This window comes from Ascaphus truei, chromosome 15 (assembly GCF_040206685.1).
Source record: "Ascaphus truei isolate aAscTru1 chromosome 15, aAscTru1.hap1, whole genome shotgun sequence".
Classification (NCBI taxonomy): Eukaryota; Metazoa; Chordata; class Amphibia; order Anura; family Ascaphidae; genus Ascaphus; species Ascaphus truei.
The window spans coordinates 48,012,532-48,037,539 of record NC_134497.1 but is presented as its reverse complement, the minus strand read 5'-3'; the positions used below and the strand labels follow the sequence as shown (position 1 = coordinate 48,037,539).

The 25,008-nt window shown below is 46.8% G+C and overlaps 1 protein-coding gene across 1 annotated transcript in view; it reads right to left on the bottom strand.

Annotated features, from left to right (window-relative positions):
- The window catches only part of LOC142466383 (fer-1-like protein 4), a 126,174-nt gene that overhangs the window by 27,888 nt on the left and 73,278 nt on the right, over positions 1-25,008 (bottom strand). Inside the window, exons 3-5 of the mRNA XM_075571240.1 lie at positions 23,570-23,658; positions 18,449-18,548; positions 1,040-1,131 (exon numbers count right to left, since the gene is read on the bottom strand). Coding sequence (XP_075427355.1) covers positions 1,040-1,131; positions 18,449-18,548; positions 23,570-23,658 — 281 coding nt within the window. The remainder of the gene's footprint in view (positions 1-1,039; positions 1,132-18,448; positions 18,549-23,569; positions 23,659-25,008) is intronic.

The following is a 25,008-nucleotide window of genomic DNA, read 5'->3' as shown; positions in this document are numbered from 1 at the left end:
ATCGATGTGTAGGTGTCTTGGTTATTCTGTGGATATTGAGAGTCTTGGCTCTTATACAATGCCTGCTCACAGAGCAGTGGGTGTAAAATCACAACTCCAAAACTGTGGCAACAGCAATCTTGCTTGTGTGGATTCAGAAGAGATGTACAATGTGTTGAAAATAAAAGCATAATTCCCAAACTGTGGCTAGGTCTGTGCTTTTGTAGATTCTCAGGAAGGAGAGAAATACAATCTATAGCGCAGATCAGTAAATAAAGGTAATTTATGATATAAAAGAAAGTAAGAATTGTACAGCGTCACTTCCGGTTTCGGGTTTACAGCTTAACAACGCGTCTGGGAATGCTCTGCAACCAGGGAACTCCCACTCAACACGTTTCGCCAATGGCTTGGCTTCCTCAGGAGTACAAGGAAGCCAAGTCATGGTAGCAGAGCATTCCCAGACGCGTTGTTAAGCTGTAAATCCGAAACCGGAAGTGACGCTGTACCCACCGGAAGTGACGTTGTGGAGCTTGCGATAGATGCAGCAAGGAGGCTATCAGCTGGAGAGGGACCCCTAGACTACCACCGTCAAGGAGGAGAAGGAGGCAGTGAGCTGTTCAACTCACGATGTCCAGATTTTGTTATTACTGCATTTTATTATCATATCTATTGTAAGTGTGATACTTACTTTCTTTTATATCTTAAAATACCTTTATTTAATGATCTGTGCTATGGATTGTATTTCTCTCCTTCCTGAGAATCAACAAAAGCACAAACCTAGCTAGAGTTTTGGAGTTGTGATTTTACACCCACTGCTCTGTGAGCAGGCATTGTATAAGAGCCAAGACTATCAATATCCACAGAATAATCAAGACACCTACACTTAGATTATTTCTTCTTTTTTGTTGATTTTCTCCCATGCTCCCCCTGGACTTTAAAGATTAATTAGAAGATCGCCTGTTTCAAATTCCCCCAAAAGGGAGGTGATTTCTGCTTTAACCCCATAACGTGCCTAGAAACAGCTCGGTGACACAAAGCGAACCAATTAATTTTTCTGTACCTGTCTTCCACCGGGGAAAAGAAGTCATCTCCGACCCACGTACCAGCGGCTCCATCGGGAGGCTGGTAACGGATGTCCAACTCAACGTAGATCTGTAAAATAAAGGAGATCAGGGCTTCCTGATAATCTTATCGCAGACTGCAGGTTGAACACAATCAAGTAAATGGTCAATTTTGGTTCTCATGAAAATATCAAGTTAGATGGAGGCGACGAATTTGTTTAAGAGTTTAGATTCAGATCGTTGCTATTAACGAAGAAACATACCGTAGATCAGGGGTGGCCAACTCCAGTCCTCAAGGGCCACCGAAAGGTCAGGTTTTCAGGATATCCCGGCTTCAGCACATGGGGCTTCGTCATAATGACTGCCCCACCTGTGCTGAAGCAGGGATATCCTAAAAACATGACCTGTTGGTGGTCCTTCAGGACAGGAGTTGGCCACCCCTGCTGTAGATGTCCCACGGGGCATGTTTGAAGAACAGCCTCATTGCACTTATGTCTACTGTATGTTCAATATATTTCAACTCAGTCTTACTGTGAGGGCATCACTTTGACAGCACTCACATCTTACACACATGAATGCCCAAAACAAGAAACAAAGAAGTCCAGGGCAACATCCAATGTGATAAAAATACACAGTGAAATACCTATATATCTCTTGAAAAAAGGTCATTTAGTTAAACCTTTGGCCAAAGCGTATAAGCCTGCGAGCCACTTTCAAGGCATGACCATAATATCGCAGGTCCTAACACTAACACATGACACATGAATGCCCCCAAGAATGTAACGGGGAAGTCCCTATGAGGACCTAGATGTACTAATAGTAATGGGCAGGAGGAGAAGCTCATTGGTCATGTCCCTGCCTTCCAGGAATGTGATTTGAATCTTGTGACTCATGGGCACGGCACATTATCTCCCTGTGCCTCAGACACCAAAATTAGATTGTAAGCTCTGTGGGGCAGGGACTGGTGGTGTCTGCCAAACACTCTGTACAATGTCAGTGCTGCATATGGAAAATATATATTATTATTATTATTATTAACAGGTTCATTGTTGTTTTTAAAATAAATATATCACACAAATATTACAAAACTGTACCATATATAATATTTAGAATGAATCTCTTCATAATAACTGAATGCTTTGGAGTCTACAAGGATTTCTATCCCTATCCTGTGCTTGTATGTTTGATGCACTTATTGTAATTGTATTCTGAACACTATAGAAATAAACATAAGACACGCAGGGGGCGATTTATCAACACAAAGAAAGGTCAAATAGAAATGGGTTTTTAATGCGTTGCTCCATTTTTCTGCTTGCGTTTGCGTCAAAGGTAAAACCGTGTTCCCTACATTTATGCTGCTTCAGACCTGGCAGATTTTCTTTTGTTAACAGAAATTACAAGATAAAAAATGGATGCGCGGGCAGGCTCGCCGACCGCTTTAAGGGGACCCAGGACAGACCTTGGGTCTGGGTTGTTAATCGTAGGGGAGGATCTTCCAGAGAAGACCAACTTCCAGTATGGGGCAAGCAGGGCCCACAGAGCCATGGAACCTGGGACACTGGTTCTCCCTATCAGTGGCTCTGAGCACGGCGATGCAGAATGAGATACATTTCATTATAATCTGCGCGTCATGTAACTCCTCCATAAATCCTTCTACAGAGGAAGCTGACGCAAGCCTTTGACCAAAGACCTTGATACATTGACGCAAAGAGATGCAAGATGAAAATGACGCAATTTGGGTCAAGTTTGCTCCAAATTCGCATTATACATCACCCACGCGTATTGTCAATTGTTTAGATTGACCTTCTTTGGAGGCTAGTTGTAGGGGTCTTCAACTACAGTAGTTCTCCAAAGGGTCCAGATCAGAAAACATTTAGGAGCAGAAGGGCCACAAGCTTCTTGTAATGTCATTGTAGATACATTAGACTTGAAAATCATTATATTTCAACATTTTGCCAGCATTTAGAACATATGTACTACATAGATTTACATGACCTTAACTTACAAGTGAGTTTCAGTGTGAAAAACTGCACGCTACTGCCTTAGAAACTAGTATGACATTAGCAGATAGTCCAAAGGCCACATCAAGGTCCCATGCCGGGCGCCACATCAAGGTCTCGTGCCGGGCGCCACATCAAGGTCTCGTGCCGGGCGCTACATCAAGGTCCCATGCCGGGCGCCACATCAAGGTCTTGTGCCGTGCGCTACATCAAGGTCCCATGCCGGGCGCCACATCAAGGTCTTGTGCCGGGCACCACATCAAGGTCTCGTGCCGGGCACTACATCAAGGTCCCATGCCGGGCGCCACATCAAGGTCTTGTGCCGTGTGCTACATCAAGGTCCCATGCCGGGCGCCACATCAAGTTCTCGTGCCGGGCGCCACATCAAGGTCTCGTGCCGGGCGCTACATCAAGGTCCCATGCCGGGCGCCACATCAAGGTCCTGTGCCGTGCGCTACATCAAGGTCCCATGCCGGGCGCCACATCAAGGTCCGGTGCTGGGCACCACCACATCAAGATCCCGTGCCGGGCGCCAGTTGAAGAGTCCTGATGTAGCGCATGGCATTAAGCTACCAATAGGATTTTTTCTAAGCTTTGTAACAGAATGAGAACTGCAAACCTAGTATTGGTTTAGTGTACTCCGGGGAGTATGTGGGCGCTGGGCACCTAGCTACAGCAGCGATTACATAAAAATGTAATGGCAACAGAAAATCACATTCCTCACGTGCTTTACGAAGAAAGATAAACAGCGGGCAAGTCGGCTTAGCGAAAGCAGGTTTTTCAAACATGTTATGGAACTTTTTCATTACTCATCATGTGGAAATGTATTTCTAAAGAAATTGTCACTTGGGGTTTGTTACCAAGACGAGAATCTATTGTTTATGACAGCGGTTCTGACTCTAAGAGCCCAAGTAAATGGGCTGCAAGTTGTCTTATGGCTTAGTACTGCTTAGTAAATATGGCCCACTGCTTATGCATGCATAAAAAAAGAGCAACAGAATAGACCCCAATTAACATCTACATGAATTACTCATATAATGTTAATATCTTGCCCCTTAGCTTGTCCTGCTCCTAGTATTAAAAAAAAATCATAATCTCTAGCATCTGAGTTTACCCTGGTAACCTTTAGATTGCACTGGGCTCAAGGGAAGGCTCCATTTTAACCTCCCAGACACTTAATATGCCAATCGTTTGTATCTCGCGTACAATCTGAAAGGGCAAGAAGAGATATCTTAAAGTGAGTAAAAAAAATGGAAATAAAATAACTGTTACATCATCCCAATTAATGGGCGTCATGGTTTGCCTCTGTTTGCCGCCATTTTCAGCGTTCTCCATCTCTCTGCTAGCCCCTCCTGTGGTGTTATTTATGGCTCTTCCTGTGGCGTAGACAGTTTGGGGACCGCAGGAGGCGGTGCTGGAAAGAAGTGTAATTTTATACAGGTTTCCTATAAGACTGAATTTCGATGATCTCCCCACTCCCCACCCCCACCCCCTGAAGCCGAAGCTACATGGATGCCCCCCACCAGGGTTCTGGAGATATTTATATTGCCTTTTGACATTTCTTCACAAGAATTCTTGACCGTAAGAAACAATATGGCCACTGGGGAGCAGCCTCACTCTGGTGTCCAATAGAAAATCAAGACATCATCGTGAGATGACATTGCAGCTTCCGATTGGATGACCCTACGGTCATCTCTGTATTTCCTTGCATTTACTAATTGTAGGACGGTAAATGTTATCTATTTGATTACATGCAGCTGTGGTAAGAGGTATGTCAGTTAAACCAAGAGACAACTGCACATGAGAATACTGGAGCATGTGAATTCCATCAAACATGAGCTTGACACTCCAGTATCTAGACGTGAGCAATATACATAATGGCAATACCAACTGCTTAACTTTCGTGGGCATCTAGCATCTCAAAGGCACATTGCGGGATATATACATTGAGGACCCGCTGTCACGGTAGCTTATGACAAGATATAATGAACACCAAATATCTGGGTTGAACTGAACGAGGCTTAGATATAATAAAATATATTTATTCCTTAAAAAGGTGAACACAGCAATATAGTACAATTAACAGACAAGAAGGTAACACTTACTTAGGGTTGGGGGATGGAGAAGTATCAGCTAGCAATTCTCCAGCAATCCGGTGACATTCCAGGTGGAATCAGAAGAACAACTAAAAACTGTAGGGTTGACACAGTTTATATACCTGTGTAACCCTATTCTTAACATTGAATACAGACTATTGGTGAACAATTACTGTATCCAATCCCTAACGTGGAGACACAGATTAACCCATGCCCCCCTGCTAGTTAGCCCATGTGTACTGGGACTCAGAGGGTCTTATTTCTGTAGCCCCATAATTAAATCAGGGGCGACGACCAGTCTACCAAATGAAGTATCTGATAGGATCTTCATTGTTTGTAGGTGTAGACATAACACTTACAAACTACTCCAGTTTGATGATTCTCCGCCCTCAGGTAACAATTAGACTGGCAGAGTCTGTTGATTAGTACTTGGTTCCTAGTGTAAACAATCAGGGCAGTTAACTTTTGATCACAGTGCTTATGCTCAATCATCCGGCTGCCCTTCATGACCTATTAGAATAGCAGATGGAGACTGCATTTTCAGAGCAGATCCAAAATACCATACATATACACTTTAATATCTACACATATTAATAAGTTCCATTCTGGTGGGCTCAGTGGGTCGAAATTTGCCAGTTTTTAATGCCTACAGTGACTCCACATAATGGCCAAATTTCAACTCTCTGCAACCTCCAGAACTGGAGATACAGAGATGCACTTTAAAACATTAAAATACAGGATTATAATGAAACATGGGAACATACAGTTTCCTGACATGACAAGGTGTAAGCCACATTCCTGGACCGCAGTCCAGTTAACCCCTTGCCTCCCTGGTGATGTCAGGGGGTGGCCATATGGGGTGCAACCCCTTTAATACCGGGCCAACCCCCCTCTCCCTCTACACCTCCCCTTCTTAATGGGTGACCTGTGGCCCACTGGCCCTAACGGGGAGTGGGGCACTGCTGGCACCCTTAACGAACTCAGTCTCAGAGGGATAGTCCTGACATTAAAGTCCATCAGCATTGCTGCTTTCACTACTCTTTTTGTGCTGAATAGTAAACTCGAATTCTTGTAAGGCCAAGCTCCACCTTAGCAACTTGGCATTCTCCCCTGATGCCCTCTGCAGCCAACTTAGGGGGTTGTGGTCTGTGAGGACCGTGAAAGCCCTTCCATACACATAGGGCTGGAGTTTTTTGAGTGCCCACACAATGGCCAAGCACTCTTTCTCAATGGTGGCGTAGGCCACCTCTCTGGGAAGTAGTTTTTGGCTGAGGTACACCACAGGGTGCTCTCTACCGTCGTCCCCCACTTGGCTCAACACAGCCCCAATGCCATAGTCCGAGGCATCAGTCTGTATAAGGAAATGTTTGGTATAGTCCGGGGCAGCCAGTATGGGGGCCCCAGCAAGTGCAGTTTTCAGTGCCTGGAAAGCAGTCTCACAGGCCGGAGTCCAGGTGATAAGCACAGGCAGTTGCTTCTTAGTCAAATCAGTCAGGGATTTGGCCATGGCGCTGTACTGTGGGACAAACTTCCTATAGTACCCTGCGGTGCCCAAAAATGCCATGACCTGTTTCTTGGTTTTTGGAACAGGCCACTGAACTATGGCTTCTACCTTGGCTGGCTCTGGTTTGAGGTGCCCTCCACCCACCCTGTGCCCTAAGTACAGGACCTCTGCCATCCCTACCATACACTTAGTGGGTTTCAAGGTAAGCCCAGACTCCCTGATCCTATCCAGCACCGCAGCTACATGTCCTAAGTTGGAGTCCCAGGAATTACTAAAGACAGCAATGTCATCTAAGTAAGCCCTGGCATAGCTCTGCATCCCTTCCAGTAACCTATTGACCAGGCGTTGGAAGGTAGCCGGGGCATTCTTCATCCCAAATGGCATCACTAAAAACTCATAGAGGCCACTTGGAGTGATGAATGCTGACTTCTCCCTAGCCTCCAGGGTCAGTGGGATTTGCCAATAGCCTTTGCTCAAATCCATAGTGGTCAGATACTTTGCCTCCGCGAGTTCATCCAGTAACTCATCCATGCGGGGCATGGGGTAGGCATCTGACACCGTCCCAGCGTTGAGCAAGCGGTAGTCAACACAAAACCGGGTGGTCTTGTCCTTCTTAGGGACTAGAACTACCGGGCTTGCCCAAGGACTCTGGGACGGAGTAATTACCCCTAGGGTCAGCATCTCCTCTATCTCCCTCTCCATACTCGTCTTGACCTCTGCTGACACTCTATAAGCGTGCTTATGCAGAGGCCGCAGGACCCCTGTGTGCACTGGGTGTTTTGTGAGATGTGTGGTCCCTGGCATGTCAGTGAAGAGGGCCCTATACTTAGCTAGCATGTCCCTGGCTTCTACCTGCTGCCTAGCACTCAACTGTGCCACTATCTCTACCTGCTCCACAGTGTTTCCCTGCCTAGCTTCCCCTAGGAGATCAGGCAGAGCATTGCTCGCCGGATCCTCCAGCAGTGGGCTACAAATGGCCATTACTGCTCCCATACTCGGTGCTCTGTACTCTTTCAACATGTTAATGTGATATATCTTGTGCCTCTCAGGCTCTAACTGTACAACATAGTTTCACTCATTCACCTTTCGGATGACCAGGTACGGTCCCGACCAGGCAGCCATTAACTTGTTCTCCTGAGTGGGTTTGAGAACAAGCACCTGCTGTCCTGGGATGAATTCTCTACTACGGGCATTCCGGTCATACCATTGCTTTTGCTTGGTCTGAGCGGCCCTGAGGTGGTCCTGGGCCACCCCCATGAGCATCTCTAACCGGTCTAGGAGATCTACTACATACTGGATCACTGAAGCATCAGTAGCAGTAGCCTCCCCTTCCCATCCCTCATGGAATAGGTCCAGAGGTCCACGTACCCTGTGGCCATATAGTAGCTCGAAGGGGGAGAAGCCTGTAGATTCCTGCGGTACCTCTCGGTAGGCAAACAGCAAGTGCTGTAAATGAATCTCCCAGTCTTTCCCCTCCGCCTCTATAAAGGTCCGAAGCATCTGCTTCAGGGTACCGTTAAACCTCTCACATAATTCATTTGTCTGGGGATGGTAAGGGGTAGTGCGCCGGTGCTGTACACTGCATGCATCCCAGAGACAATGTAACAGTTCACTCATGAACTGCGACCCCTGATCGGTTAGGATCTCACTAGGGAAACCTACCCTAGAAAAAATGTTCAGCAAAGCTGCTGCCACTGTCTTGGCATCTATGGTGCCAAGCGCTACTGCCTCAGGGTACCGGGTGGCAAAATCCACCACCGTGAGGATGTAGCGCTTCCCTGACCTGCTAGGAATCATAAGGGGTCCTACAAGATCCATCGCTACTTTCTGGAAGGGTACTCCTATTATCGGTAGGGGTTTCAGGGGTGCCTTCACATGGTCGCCCGCCTTAACCACTCGCTGGCAGGCATCACAAGAGCGGCAGAAATTGCCCACATCTCGAGATGCCCCTGGCCAGTAGTAACGCTGTAATAACCGGGCTCGCGTTCTGTTGACCCCCTGATGTCCCGCTAATGGAATAGAGTGAGCTACCCATAACAGTTGCTGTCGGTAACCCTGGGGCACTACTAGCTGTCGCTTTCCGGTCAATCCCTCCTCTATCCCTGGGTTCCATTCTTCTCTATACAGGAGTCCCTTATCCCATAGGCAGTGCTCAGTGCCTTTCCCCTGCCTGAGATTCGGACGCCCGAAGTCTCACGCCGGCCAGGGTAGGGTCTGTCTTCACTGCCTCCCTAAACTGGGCTCCTAATTCTGGCCACCCCCCAGTCATGTCATTGTCCGGAGAATGGGGAAGGGTGAGGGGAAACAGTAAGTCAGTCTGTGGTTGCAACTGATCCTGGCTCACCTCCCTGGGCTCCTCTGCACCCTCCGCTAACGTTGGTCCCAAAGGCTGGGGGACTGGCGCCGCCGCCATTGCCGCTGTCTGACTCCGGGTAACCGCCGCCACTGCAGCGGGTTTGGGCACTCGGTCATAGGTGCAGGTCATCGGACCCAGATAGTTGCCAAGAAGAACTTCAGCATCCAAACCGGGTAAAACCCCCACTTCCCGCACACCCTGGCCCTCCCCCAATCCAAAAAGATTCTGGCCACTTGCAGGAAACGTGGCTCTCCGTCGGCCACAGTGATCTGTATCCCAGGGCTTGGGATCAATTCCTTTGGCTGGACCATATCAGGTCCGACCAGGGTCACTGCAGCTCCTGAATCCAGCAAGCTGACTGCTTGCCGGTCACCGAATGTGACCGGGGTGAGATGTCTGCTCCGGCCGTCCATCTGCTGCAGGTCCGCGCTGAGATGTCCTCCGCTCCTGGCTGTAGGCACCGATGAAACCGGGACAGGCATTGCATGGGACGTCTCGCTGGGAGTTGGTTCCATGACCGGTCCGGAGTCTGTGGTGGAAGCCACCCGAACGCGGGCTACCGGCTTCGCAGCTGGGGTGCGTTGCCCCTGATGGGGTCCGCCGGAAGGCAGGGGTTCCGGGCAATCTGGTCTGATGTGACCAGGGCGTTTGCAGTTGTAGCACCGGCGCTCGTGCCGGAGCTCCCCCGCCTTCGGTGGACTGCTGCCCGCAGGTGGCCTCTGAGTCCATTGGGGGGTATTGGCAGACTTTCTGGCCGGTGCCACCGCCGCCTTGGCTACTGCTTTGGCGGACATCAGGGCTCGGCTGGCCACATAGTCGTCTGCAAGCCTCGCCTCCTCCTGGTAAGTCTTGGGCTTCTTGTCGTACACCCAACCCTCACCGCCGGAGGGCACTGCTGCATGAGCTGCTCCTGAAAGATGAGGTCCAGCAGGCGTTGGTAAGTCTGTGCCTCATAGCCCTCCACCCAGCGTATCCCGTACAAAGCCATGCGGGTCACGTAGGTGACATAGGACTCATGGGGCTGTCTCTCTTCCTGCCGGAATTTACCCCGGTAGGCTTCAGGGGTAAAACCGTACTGAAACAATAACAGTTCTTTCAGGTGGTCATAGTCATCAGCATACTCATCTGGAAGTGCCATCATCGTCTGCTTAGCCAAGCCGGACAGTAAGGGGTCCAAACGTGCAACCCTATGCTGGGGAAGCATTTTGTACCGCCGACACTGTGTCTCAAAGTTCTTTAGAAACCTGTCGATCTGATCAGTACCTTCCACGCACTTGGTGAGACATCGTTGGGTTGGATAGGGGGGCAATAAGCAGGTCTGTTCACTGCCATAGTGATAAACTGCAGCCGCTCCTCCGGTGTCCCTCTGTCTCCCCACGCAGTAATCAGTGCCAACATTTCAGGGGTGAACGGACTGGTAGCCGCAGCAACCAGTACCCCTCCTGTTGCACTGCTCCCGGGAGGTGCACTCGTTCCCTCCCCGAGATTCCGCCGCCCCGGCACTGGGTTCCTTCCCTGATCTCCGGGTGGCTGTATAACGGCAAGCTGAGCCGTATCCTGAGGCTCTGCAAGCCGGGCTTCATAGTCACCGATTGCGTCAACCATGTCTGCGACCTCCTGGTTCACATAGGGCAGTCCATATTCACGGCATTTGTCCTTCAGCTGAGCTCGGGTCCTCATGTTGGATGAGCCTTCAGCCTCGCTCATGGTTCACAGTCGCAGCAGTGAGGTGGTGTTACAACTTGTGTTAACTGTTGCACTACTGTGTGTTCAATATCTTTAGTCCCAGGAACTCGCAATTACTCTCGAGTTCCCACTATATGACACTCCCGCAGAACACTGTAATATAGGTTCAGTTCAATCCCGCCGCTTGCCACCAGTTAATTATAGAGCTTGTCAAGGTAGCTTATGACAAGATATAATGAACATCAAATATCTGGGTTGAACTGAACGAGGCTTAGATATAATAAAATATATTTATTCCTTAAAAAGTTGAACACAGCAATATAGTACAATTAACAGACAAGAAGGTAACACTTACTTAGGGTTGGGGGATGGAGAAGTATCAGCTAGCAATTCTCCAGCAATCCGGTGACATTCCAGATGGAATCAGAAGAACTAAAAATTGTAAGGTTGACACAGTTTATATACCTGTGTAACCCTATTCTTAACATTGAATACAGACTATTGGTGAACAATTATCTGTATCCAATCCCTAACGTGGAGACACAGATTAACCCATGCCCCCCAGCTAGTTAGCCCATGTGTACTGGGACTCTGAGGGTCTTATTTCTGTAGCCCCATAATTAAATCAGGGGCGACGACCAGTCTACCAAATGAAGTATCTGATAGGATCTTCATTGTTTGTAGGTGTAGACATAACACTTACAAACCACTCCAGTTTGATGATTCTCCGCCCTCAAGTAACAATTAGAGTGGCAGAGTCTGTTGATTAGTACTTGGTTCCTAGTGTAAACAATCAGGGCAGTTAACTTTTGATCACAGTGCTTATGCTCAATCATCCGGCTGCCCTTCATGACCTATTAGCATAGCAGATGGAGTCTGCATTTTCAGAGCATATCCAAAATACCATACATATACACTTTAATATCTACACATATTAATAAGTTCCATTCTGGTGGGCTCAGTGGGTCAAAATTTGCCAGTTTTTAATGCTTACAGTGACTCCACATATTGGCCAAATTTCAACTCTCTGCGACCTCCAGAACTGGAGATACAGAGATGCACTTTAAAACATTAAAATACAGGATTATAATGAAACATGGGAACAGGGGAACATACAGTTTCCTGACATGACAAGGTGTAAGCCACATTCCTGGACCGCAGTCCAGTTAACCCCTTGCCTCCCTGGTGAGGTCAGGGGGTGGCCATATGGGGTGCAACCCCTTTAATACCGGGCCAACCCCCCTCTCCCTCTACACCCGCATCTCAAGGGCACATTGCGGGATATATACAATGAGGACCCGCATATCAATGGCACAATGTGGGATATATACATTGAGGACCTGCAGCCCAAACGGCCCAATAAAGGATTCACTTATATCCCCTTTATTGACTAAATATTGATTAAATAATCATTATAAATTAGGTGTCTTTGTCATCTTTCACTCTTGGTGAGACCAAACTATCAATATTAATGTACATTTTACTATTTCATCTATAGTTGAACTTAATTTAAATTCTATTTTCTATTTACTAATACTAATTTACTAATCTATTTTGGATTATTATTCATTATTATGTATTTGATTAATTTGTTTTATTTGATCTGACCCACATAACTACTGTACACGAACTAATTACCGTTGTATGGTAGCCTCATATTCTTGATGCTTCATACCAAGTAACCAATACCACTGAGTTACCATGTCATTTAATTTTCCGATCGAGTGCACGCAACACTTTCCCTTGCCGAAGCTCCATAGCTGGATTGAAACGTGTGTCTGTAAGGATTGGGCTTCGGTCCCGTCCCTGTGATATGCCCGTGACGAGATGGGTGACGCGCCTCGCACTGAGGTTGCGCCCAGGTGCCGTGCGTCCAAGCGTGAAGACACAGCATGGATCGGGCTTAGGCCCTGCCCTGTAACGCGTCCCGTGATGCCACGGATAATGTCCCTCGCGCTCGCACACCTACGCCGGCGTTGCATCACCAGGGGCATGCAAGAGGTTAACTCTATCTCCAATTATCCTACACCTGCGGCATACTGCGCCCCTGCCTATCAATACACTGAGTGGGTGTAATCACTCAGTGCGCACAGCCTGGTGCAGCCCTGCCATTGGCTGCTCCTCCTTTATATTCTCAGACAGCCCGCCTCCAAATTGGCTGAGCATAACCTTACTGTTGTAACCTGTGCTTGCCTCAAGCTACCTGTTTACCTTGTCTTGGGATAACTGCCTGCTGCTTTTTCGTTGTACCTGGCCCTTGCATGTTCCTGGACCTCTGCCTTCTCTGACCCTTGACCTCGGCTTGTATTGGACTCCGACCTTCTATATTCCTGGACCCCGGCTACGCACAACGACCATCCGACTTCTCCAACCCCAGACCACGGCGAGTACCACGACCATCTGACTTCTCCAACCCCAGACCACCTCTCATACCCTGACCTGGCTACATGACTACGACTCTGCAATCTGGACGCGGTTGGGCGGTTGCTGGTCAGTGTATTTAAACATCCCTCCCTCAGCCTTGCGGGCCCATCCTGTTTGTGGTGAGCACCCGTTACATTGTTGTACATATATACACATGGAGGCTAATGATCAACTGAATCTCTTAACTAATAGACCAAATAATAATATAATTATTGTATATACCTGGCAGGTGCATACTATGGATATATAAAGTAGAATCATAAATAGAGAACAACTGAGGGGTTCCCAAAAAAAAGATGCCCACTTTATTAAAAAAAAAAAGAGGGGTACTGTAACAGAGAACTTACCCTGTTCAGAAAACTTGCCTCTAATCCAGCAGTGTGCTGGTTAATTGACCAGCACCTGGTTGATTGGAGGTGTTAGAAAAAGCCTGCCTCTGAGACAGGAAGAGAGACTCCTTAGCTCACACCTGAGCTGAACTAGGAGACAGAGCGGAGATTCCTGAGTCACACAATTGGGGAGACTGACCAGAGGAACTGCTGTCTTGAGCTGCAGAAAGACTGGACTGTATGCTGATAGCAAGACAAGGGGACCAGACCTCCAAACCTGGACAGACATTGCTGTAGCACACAAAGGTGCTTACCCAGGAGAGCAGAGAGGACTTCCCCTACAGCTTCAGGAGAACAGATAAGACTTTCTTTTGGAACTGTAATATATCTGTATATATGTTTATATTTTGGGGCTGGTAAATACTGTAGCTTAGTTAACCAACCCAGTCAGAGAGGGCTGAGCTACATGTGTAGATAGTCTCCAAAGCAGAGATAGGTTTTTTGTTTGGCTTATTTTCATATTTTTGCTGTGTTTAAAGCAACAGGCACAATAAAGCCTTGTTTTAATTTCACCTTAAAAAGTCTCCATTGTGTACCTCTGCACATGTCCTCCTACAGGTACATAAAACATATATCACTGTATAACTAGAACCAGTGATTAAAATATATAAAGTGTAGGCGGGGTAGCTACTGAAGCTCTACTAATTAAACTGGTAGAAACAATGCCAGGTGTGCAGCAAGAAATATTAGTATACCATCATCTCAGATGGTGTGCCTAAATGTCCCAAATAACTAAGTATGCATTGGTGATGATGATAAAATCACCAAAATACAGTTGTGTGAAAAAGAAAGTGCACCCTCATTGAATTCTATGGTTTTACATATCAGGACATAATAACAATCATCTGTTCCTTAGCAGGTCTTAAAATTAGGTAAATACAACCTCAGATGAACAACAACACATGACATATTACACTGTGTCATGATTTATTTAACAAAAATAAAGCCAAAATGGAGAAGCCATGTGTGAAAAACTAAGTACACCTTATGATTCAATAGCTTGTAGAACCACCTTTAGCAGCAATAACTTGAAGTAATCGTTTTCTGTATGACTTTATCAGTCTCCCACATTGATGTGGAGGAATTTTGACCCACTCTTCTTTACAACGTTGCTTCAGTTCATTGAGATTTGCCGGCATTTATTTATGCACAGCTCTCTTAAGGTCCCGCCACAGCATTTCAATCAGGTTGAGGTCTGGACTTTGACTGGGCCATTGCAACACCTTGATTCTTTTCTTTTTCAATTTGCTGGTGTGCTTGGGATCATGGTCTTGTTGCATGACCCAATTTCAGCCAAGCTTTAGCTGTCGGACAGATGGCCTCACATTTTACTCTAGAATACTTTAGTATACAGAGTTCATGGTCGACTCAATGACTGCAAGGTTCCCAGGTCCTGTGGCTGCAAAACAAGCCCAAATAATCACCCCTCCACCACCGTGCTTGACAGTTGGTATGAGGTATTTGTGCTGATATGCTGTGTTTGGTTTTCGCCAAATGTGGCGCTGTGCATTATGGCCAAACATCTCCACTTTGGTCTCGTCTGTCCTAAGGACATTGTTTCAGAAGTATTGTGGTTTGTTCAGATGCAGCATTGCAAACCTAAGCCGTGCGGCCATGTTCTTTTTAGACAGAAGAGGCTTTCTCCTGGCAACTCTTCCAAACAAACCATACTTGTTCAGTGTTTTTCTAATTGTACTGTCATGAACTTTAACATTTAACATGCTAACTGAGGCCTGTAGATAAAAACACAAAAAACACAGCACACAACGCTCATAGTGCATTAAAAATTATATTGTCACAAACAATTAATGGAGTAAGTAATGTGCGTACATCAAAGTGATTTTAGACAAGCATGTTAGGGAATTATGTTACCCATACACCACGTGGAAGCCGGATTTGATGTCATCACAAGTATTGGAAACTGCTTCGTGATAACCGGGTTCCTTTTGGGTAGGTAAGGAGTCTTTTAGAGTCCCCGTTCACATAGTTATAGAGTCCAGCACGTCTGCAGCTCACACGAGAATGGCTGCTTCAGACGGAGCTCTACACCAGCTGTATTCCTCTCGCCGTCCTCCGTTCAGGCACTTCCGGGTTGGTGACGTCACCGGAGGGTTGCACCGGTACTCACGTCGCAAACCTCCCGCCGGTTACCAGATCAGCTCACAGTGTTGGGGCAGAGTAGTAAGGCAGAACACTTCCCTGATGAAGAAACCCTTTGGTTTCGAAACGCGTTGGAAAGTGTGCTAGTGTTCTGCCTTACTACTCTGCCCCAACACTGTGAGCTGATCCGGTAACCGGCGGGAGGTTTGCGACGTGAGTACCGGTGCAACCCTCCGGTGACGTCACCAACCCGGAAGTGCCTGAACGGAGGACGGCGAGAGGAATACAGCTGGTGTAGAGCTCCGTCTGAAGCAGCCATTCTCGTGTGAGCTGCAGACGTGCTGGACTCTATCCATATGTGAACGGGGACTCTAAAAGACTCCTTACCTACCCAAAAGGAACCCGGTAATCACGAAGCAGTTTCCAATACCTGTGATGACATCAAATCCGGCTTCCACGTGGTGTATGGGTAACATAATTCCCTAACATGCTTGTCTAAAATCACTTTGATGTACTCACATTACTTACTCCATTAATTGTTTGTGGCAATATAATTTTTAATGCACTATGAGCGTTGTGCGCTGTGTTTTTTGTGTTTTTATCTGTAAGCTCTAGGGGGTGTTCTGGGCCATACCTGCAACCACAGCTGCAGACGCTCCAATTTGCCTAGGTTTTGCTTAAGGTCACGTATTTACCTTACTTAATTGATCACAAATCACTTCACGTTTTCTGAATTGTTTAATTAGTTGCGCACTGATATTTCACCCTTTCACTTGAGGCCTGTAGAGCCTGAGATGAAACTCTTGGGTTTTTTGCAATTTCTCTGAACATTGCATGGTCTGACCTTGGGGTGAATTTGCTGGGACGTCCATTCCTGGGAAGATTGGCAACTGTCTTGAATGTTTTCCACTTTTGAATAATCTTTCTCACTGTAGAATGATGGACTTTAAATTGTTTGGAAATGGCCTTATAACCCTTCCCAGATTGATGGGCAGCAACAATTGCTTCTCTAAGATCATTGCTGATGTCTTTCCTCCTGGGCATTGTGTTAACACACACCTGAATGCTCCAGACCAGTAAACTGCTAAAACGTCTGCTTTTATAGAGGTGGTAACACTTGCTGATGATCAATTAATCAAGGGCATTTGATTAGCAGCACCTGTCTGCTACTTAGCATCTTAATTCCTATGGAAGCAGTAAGGATGTACTTAGTTTTTCACACATAGCTTCTTCATTTTGGCTTTATTTTTGTTAAATAAATCATGACACGTGTAATATGTCATGTGTTGTTGTTCATCTGATGTTGTATTTACCTCATTTTTAGACCTGCTAAGGAACAGATGATTGTTATTATGTCCTGATATGTAAAACCATGGAATTCAAAGAGGGTGTACTTTCTTTTTCACACAACTGTATATAGAGCCAATAGGGGAATATATCTATAGGGGTAGCCACCGGAATAATGACAGATGAGCTACATAAATAACTATAGAAATGATCATCAGTAGGGCAGGGTATAAAGCTGGTCACTCAGCACTAGTATGATAGCTGGTGGATACTACTTGACACCTATTAAATACACCAGATATAGTGTATAACCAGATGATACAATATTGTAAGTATAGTATGGTAGTAAGTATACAGCTACACACAGCACAATATTGATGCTAGATATTAGTAGCTCTGCTGGAAACAAGGTGTATCAGCCGATGCACAAGCACCAACTAGTAGATATTGGAACTAAACCTGCCTATATTTCCCCCAATTTAATACAAAATAGCAATAGCTGCCATATCTCATAAAAACAGACCCCTAGCGGTGTCTGATGACGCGTGACTGAGTGACGTAGGCAGACTCAACCCTAGGTCTGCAGTGAGGATGACAGCAGTGAGAGGCTTTGAGCACTACGACTTAGTGAGTTTATGCTATAAAGACCATGGATATTGAGTGCATTAAAGAAGGGGCTTTACTTTACCCCTACTCGGGGTACTGATTTTTTTATGTGCCTTACAGATTACACCAATTAGCTAATATCTACAAAATTAGGCAACCTTTGAAGGGCCGGGGGTCCGGCAGAACCAGAGTGGCACCAGCCCTCCAGCACTTCCAAGTCATGTGATCTCTCTAAGAGACCCCCAGATCCTGGAAACAAACGTAATGGGGGCTCCATTTCCATTAGGGATTCATCCCTATCGCCTCATAGAAAATGAGCTAGACCATTCAGGGCCATATTTACTAAGAAGTTATTTCATAAGATACCGTCTGTCTCGGAACACAGCTCCTTCACTTGAACGGGCCGTATTTGAAGTATATGGAGTAGCAAACATGTTGTAAAGATTCTGCCGATCCGTGCCGGGTTTCGCTACAGTTCGGGTTTTCCAGCTAGCCTGCACCTTGTGACCAATTCAGCCATTTTGGTTACTGTCAGACTGCTATAACAGGCTGCACTTTCTGGTGGGAGTCGCCGAGCAAAGTTCTACGTTTTGCAGCTCCTGTTTGGCTACACTTTACCCCTTTGCCTGATTGGATTCCCCTGTTGCTGACCCCCGACCGTGACCCTGACCTCGCTGCTTTTTGCCTGCCCTGACCTTTTGCTTGCCTCCTAGACTTTGCTACACTGCGCGCCGGCCCTGACCTCCTGTCTGCTTACCCACTACGGACACTCTAACAGTACTCTGCATCCCTACCTCAGCCCTGTGTCCGCTTCCTGATTGGAGACGAGCACCGTCACACATCCTTTTATCTTTAATGTAAGCTCAGCGACTAGCATAATTATCAACTGTCTGGCAAACACCCTTTTCAAACCAATTGGTTTCATTACTGCATGGTCGCACTTCAAAGACCAGCACTTACCCCTGTGACACTGTGGTTTTTGTCCACTAGAGCTTCTGTAAGGATCAGCCGGCCACTTTTTGTGAGGTGTTGAAGGCTAATTGTCAAAGTTCCCAGTAATCTAAAAGAGAAGAAAATACACATATCACTAAGGTGTTAGATCAAATCCGTCCCGTCCCTTTGCCCCCCACCACCACCACCACCACCAAAATCCGTCTGTGGATTGGGCACTGAAAAATCTCTGTGCCGTCATTGGATACAATCCGCCTGGATTTTCAACAATCTTATCCGCGGTTTCCAAATCCATGGCCGGACTGGTAAAAAAACACACAAAGATTAATCCGCGGAGAAGAAGAGAGATATCCCCCGACGGATTCATCTGTGCCTGGATTTTTAACATTCAAGCCATGGACTTCGAATTGCGCGCTAAAATAAAATAAAAAATCCGAAATGGTGGAGTCGCCTTTTTGAGACGGATCCACGTAAATCCACGAACCAAAGGAACTGGCCGCTCGACGCGGTTCCAAATCCGCAAAAGAAAATCGTCTAATTGTAGGTTCTAAGAGACCTATTCATTCACGTTCCCCATGGCCTGTAAGACTCAATAGTCCTCCAGTTGGCACGATTACATATATAAATATGTAATAGTGTGTGTCTGGGTCTTGAGCTGGGCTAAGATTGTGTATGTCCAACTATAACACCCAATGCCATGTTTAAATAAAAAAATAGACCCAAAATGAAATTAAAATAACCATGAATGTCTATTTAAAGCGGTCCTTTTGGACAAAATGTAACCAGTGGTAGTGATACATTTAAAGCAGCATTCCAAATACTCCATACTCATTTATTTCTTACGTGATGGGAAGCAGGGCTCTGGGACAGTTGGCCACCAGGACAGTTCACCACCGCAGATGACCCAGTGAGTCTGAGGTATTCCGGGCCATTTTGGGTAATGCCGATAACTGCAACCTAGGACCTAAACCCCTAATCCTAAACCCAAATTTTACTCCTAATCCTAAAAACACGAAACCCTAAACCCTAGTCCTAATATTCCTAACCATGACCCCTAAACCCTAATACTAAATCCATCTTTGAGGCCAGCTTTCTTCTTCTCTCCCTCTCCACATGGACGTCATTTATTGCCCACCTACCTCTACTCATCCCCATTCTGTCTTTCTCTCTCACTTTGAATCCTGACTCTCCTCCTTCTCTCCGGTTCTTCTCCTTGGGGAATTCAACTGCCACATTAATGACCTCTCTCTCCCATGGGCTTTCCACTTTCTCTATCTAACCTCTTCTTTTGGCCTTCACCAATACACTGCAGCCAGCACCCACAAGGACGGCCATTACCTGGACCTGTTTTTCACAAACAAATTGTCTCCCTGATTTCTCCATTTCCCCCTTTCCTCTCTCTGACCATCAACTCCCTTGCTCACTTCTCCACCTCCATCTACCCCTCATTTTTGTATGTATGTCTATTTTTGCAGAGACCTGCGCTCTATTAACCTATCAGCTTTTAATTCCACTTTGAGCTCCTCCCTTTCCTATCTCTGCTCTGCGCCAGACTCTGACAACCTGGTCAGGAACTACAACTCTGCCCTATCCTCTGCTCTTGATCTACATGCCCCTCTTTTTATCTCCCGCTCTCGCCCTTCTAACCCCAGACCCTGGCTAAACTGCCACACAAGCAATGCATTCCTGCACTCATTCCTCTGAAAACCTCTGGAGGAAATCTCACACTCTCCGACTTCCTTCACTACAAATTTATCCTATCCTGGTTCTCTGCCCTCTCCCAGGCTAAACATACCTACTTTTCATCACTACTCAACACACACAAGTCTAACCCACGCAGAAACTTCTCTGTCTGTTACCTGTTTCTCTTCCTCTATTTCACCTCAGGACTTTGCTGACTATTTCAAGACAAAAGTAGATTAATACATCAAGACATCCCCGCTGTATCCTCCTCCCATCATACACCTCGTCCTAATTCTCGTCCTGCCTTCCTCAACTTTTTTTCTGCTGTCACAGGAGGATGTCGTTGCTGATCTCCTCTTCTCCTTCTACAACCTGACCTCTTGACCCCATTACCCCCATCTCCTAAAACCTCTTGCTCCCACTCTAATCCCTACGCTCACATATATTTTAAACTCCTCCTTCAGCTCTGGTACCTTTCCCTTCTTCTTCAAACCTGCAACAGTTATACCCTTACTCAAAAACAGCAAGCTTGACCCTACCTCTCTCTAATTATCGCCCTGTTTTCCTTCTGCCTTTTGCCCTAAGCTCCTTGAACACCGTGTGTTCTCTCACTTGCTCATTTTCTCACCTCCTATTCTCCCCTAGACCCTCTACAATCTAGCTTCCGCACTGCTCACACCACTGAAACAGCCCCCACTAAAATGCTGCTAGAATCACTTTACCCTCTCCTAAATTTCTCTCAGCATCTCTCCTGTTGAAATCCCTATCCTGGCTTCCTATTAAACTCTGTATCACTTACAAAATTCTCCTCACTTTTAAAGCTTTACACTCTTGCTCCTCCTTACATCTCAGCCTTAATTTCTCGCTATACACCATCCTAACTCTTGCATTCTGCTCAAGGATATCTTCTCTCTACCCCCTTTGTATCTAAATCCCTCTCCCGCCTTAAACCTTTCTCACTCACTGCCCCACACCTCTGGAATACCCTTCCCCTCAATACCCGACTAGCACCCTCTCTATCCACCTTTAAGACCCACCTTAAAACACACTTGCTTAAGGAAGCATATGAGTAGCTCTGTGGCTGAAAATTAACACCTCTTACAAAAACCTTGGCCCCTTGCAGACGCACTTATGAGAACACCCTCCTACTGTCTCTGTAGGTTCTTCCTACTTACCAATTAGATTGCAAGCTCTTCGGGTCAGGGACTCCTTTTCCTAATGATACTTTTATGTCTGAAGCGCTTATTCCCACTATGTGTTATATTATTATGTCCCGTGTATTACTGCTGTGCCGTGCTATGGTCCTATATAAATAAATATATACATACTAACCCGTAAACCCTAATCCTAACCGTACCCCCTATCCCTAAAACCCACAATCCTAACCTTAATCCCTATCCCATTAACCCCTAAACTCTGAAGACCCTAATTCTAACCTTAACCCCTAACCCTAAAATTTCTTACCCACTCTTGAACTTCGCAAGCAAGCAGTGGTGAATTTACAGGCGCATGCGCAGTAATCAGCTATGTACTGTAGCTCCCATCCCAAAGAGGATTACACGCAGGCGCAGTGAGGTGAGGTGAGGCTAACACGCAGACTGTGTACTGACGTAGGTTGAACTGCTAAAGTATTAGACTTCCAAGACAACAGCTCACGAACGCCCCCCTGAGTTTTTAGACGGTATTGCAGTATTGCAGACAGCGATAATAAAATGCTAATATTACGAGCGCTAAAATGCCGCTATAAACCCCGGACAAAAAAAAAACAAAACGCTTCTGCCTGCGGTTATCCGATAGCTGCGGATCCGGCCGCATTAGGATAAAGGCGGCCGCCACTGTAGCACATTGCAGGCCTATCCTACCTGTTCTAACACAACACATTGCAGGCCTATCCTACCTCTCCTAACACAGCACATTGCAGGCCTATCCTACCTGTTCTAACACAACACATTGCAGGCCTATCCTACCTCTCCTAACACAGCACATTGCAGGCCTATCCTACCTTTCTTAACACAATTGTAACCTTATCTGTAACTGTTACATACACCCATAATCATATCTCTAACTGCCCGTGAAATGCCAGTGTGGCCTGGGTTCCCCCTTCCAGTTCCCCTTTACCACCGTTGCAACTGGGGAGAGTGTGATTGCTGTTGGGGGGGGGGGTTGCGCAGGGCGAGCGCATCGCCAGTGACTACCGGCGGCTCCTGATCAGGGCGCCGCCATCTTGGACCAGGTTGCGCATGCGCGAGATGCCGCGCATGTGCAGTACAGGCGCGCGAGGCGCAATGGCAATAGGAGGCTCCGTGGGGAACTACAAGCCCCAGCATACACAGGGGCAGTCGGTCAGGTGCAAGGAACCAGCCAATAGGGCTGCAGCAATCCCCTGCTCCCTGATATTGTTACTTTTCGCTCGCTGGGACCACGGCAGTCGGCGCTGGGAGACAGACAGGGTAGGTTGTATGTGCAGGGCGTCTGTGGCCCCTGCACTAGGCCAGAGACCCCCTGATAGGCCCCGACTCATGTGTTTAGATTGTGGCTGCTATAGGGACAGGTCCTTAGTTAAGGACACTGCCCAATTAGCTGTTTGAGATCAGGGACACAGATGTAACGCTGTGCAATCCTGAAGACAGTGATCTGGGCTCAGATCAACTGGCAAGGTACCAAGACTGAAGTGGGACACTGCAGCTGGATACCACCCATGCGGAGGAGGACCCACCACCGACGCCGAAGCCATCGCTGGATCGGCGCGCCCGGGTGCTGGAGCACCCGGCAGGTACCTATATCTAAAGTGCACCAACAAAGTACACACACCATAGTGGCAGCGCTGACCACATACAAGGGTGGGGTGTTATTCTTGGGGACACAAGGGTGGTTGGGTGTCCGAGGGCCCCTCAGGTACAGTGAGCACGGTGTGGGGTATACGCTGGTGGGATAAAGCCCTGTGCGGCGAAGGGGTAGCTGTAACCAGTAGTATTATTATTCGCTTGGCACTTCTTAGTTATATGTTCTCTAGTAAAGGTTATTATTATTATCATATACTGTGTGTGGATATCAGTATTGTGGTTCCAGCGAGAGGCTCCTCCCACTACGTGGGGATCCCTCCCAGGTGGAGGCGCTGTACCAAGTTGTATTGTTGTATCCCCCCAGGCTCCCCCTGGTGGAGGTTTGGGATCTCCGTGAGCCAACAGGTAAAGCCAGCACCCGTAGACTCGTTACCCCAGGGGGAAAGAGGGCTACACCTGTAAATATAATGTACTGTATAACCTCCGTGCATTTAATGTAACCGTGTATTATTATACAGTAACTCTGTGCCCAGGACACACTAGAAACCGAGAGGTAACTCTCACTGTATTATTTGCTGGTAAAACATTTTATAAATAAATAAATTGCAGTAAATAAGGGCGGATCGCTCCTTTAATAGGGTTTGGGGATTATTTCTCATGTTACCGGTTACTGAAGACTTTGCTGCAGTTATACACCCTGACAGTCAGCACCTCCTCCACGATCTGCTTCCCATAGTGCGGCCAGCGGAAAAGCTGTGTAGAAACAAGCCCCAAATCACATTAATTAGCACCAAAATGACAACTGCATACATATATATACACACACACACACACAACCATGAGTTTACCGGACGCTCCAACATGTTGAGGGTATAAAATAAGTAATACAAATAATTTTACTTCATATAGCACCTTTCTCCCGATGAGACACAAAGCGCGTCACTATTACAGTGCAGCATTTTTAAATACACAGTCCCTGCCCAGATGACCGTACAATCTGTTTGAGGCACAGGGAGATAAAGTCACCTGCCCAAGGTCACAAGGAGCCGACCCCGGGAAATAAACTCACTGAGCCGCTCCTCCCACTGTACCATTGCAGTTCCTCTTCTCCTGCTAGACGGGGGTCCTTCCAAGCAATCCCCATGGAAGTCCCATAGCCTATTCAGTTTACCACACACTAATATTTATCAAACTACTGTATATGCAGTGGTCCCCAACTCCAGTAATAAAGAACCCCCAACAGGTCAGGAATTAAAGATATCCCTGCTTCAGCACAGATAGCTCAATCAGTCATTTTGATTGAGCCACCTGTACTGAAGTCGGGATATCCTTAATACTTGACTTGTTGGTGGCCCCTGAGGACTGGCGTTGGGAACCACTGTTGTAGAACTCTCTGGGTCATGTTACTCACTACCCAGAATCTTTGTCTGCAGTCGAGCAACTGTATTACAGTACATCTGACAATGGGCTGCATAAAGCTGCTTTGGGGACCTGTGGAAGACAGGGACATTTACTCGTGGGTATTGTGATTAAACTAGGATGGAGGGGGATGGACAATAAATGGATAACGAACTAAATAGAATAGACTAGCTGAGAGCCCCGGCGTTGCCCGGGATGTTTGTGGTGTGGGGGTGGCATTTGGGTGGTTGGGTGGGGAGTGGTCCACGCGGCCCATGGCGGTGTGCGGTGGTACTGCTGCTGTGGCTGTACTGATGGTGATTGTATCGGGGTGCTGATTTGGGAGGGTTTGGGGCTGATATGGGGTTGCTGATGTGGGGGTGCTGATGGTGCGGATGTGGGGGTGCTGATGGGGGAGGTGCGAAGGTGCTGATGTGTGGGTGCTGAAGGTGCTGATGGGGGCTGGGAATGGCAGGGGGGTCAAGAATGCCGGTGTGCTGGGGGAGCAGGGGATACCGGTGTGCTGATGTGGGGGTGCTGGGGATACCGTGCGTGTGTGCGTGTGTGTGTGTGTGCGTGTATATATATATATATATATTTATATATATATATATATATATATATATATATATATATATATATATATATTGTGTGTGTATACGTGTGTGTGTGTGTGTGTGTGTGTGTGTGTGTGTGTGTGTGTAT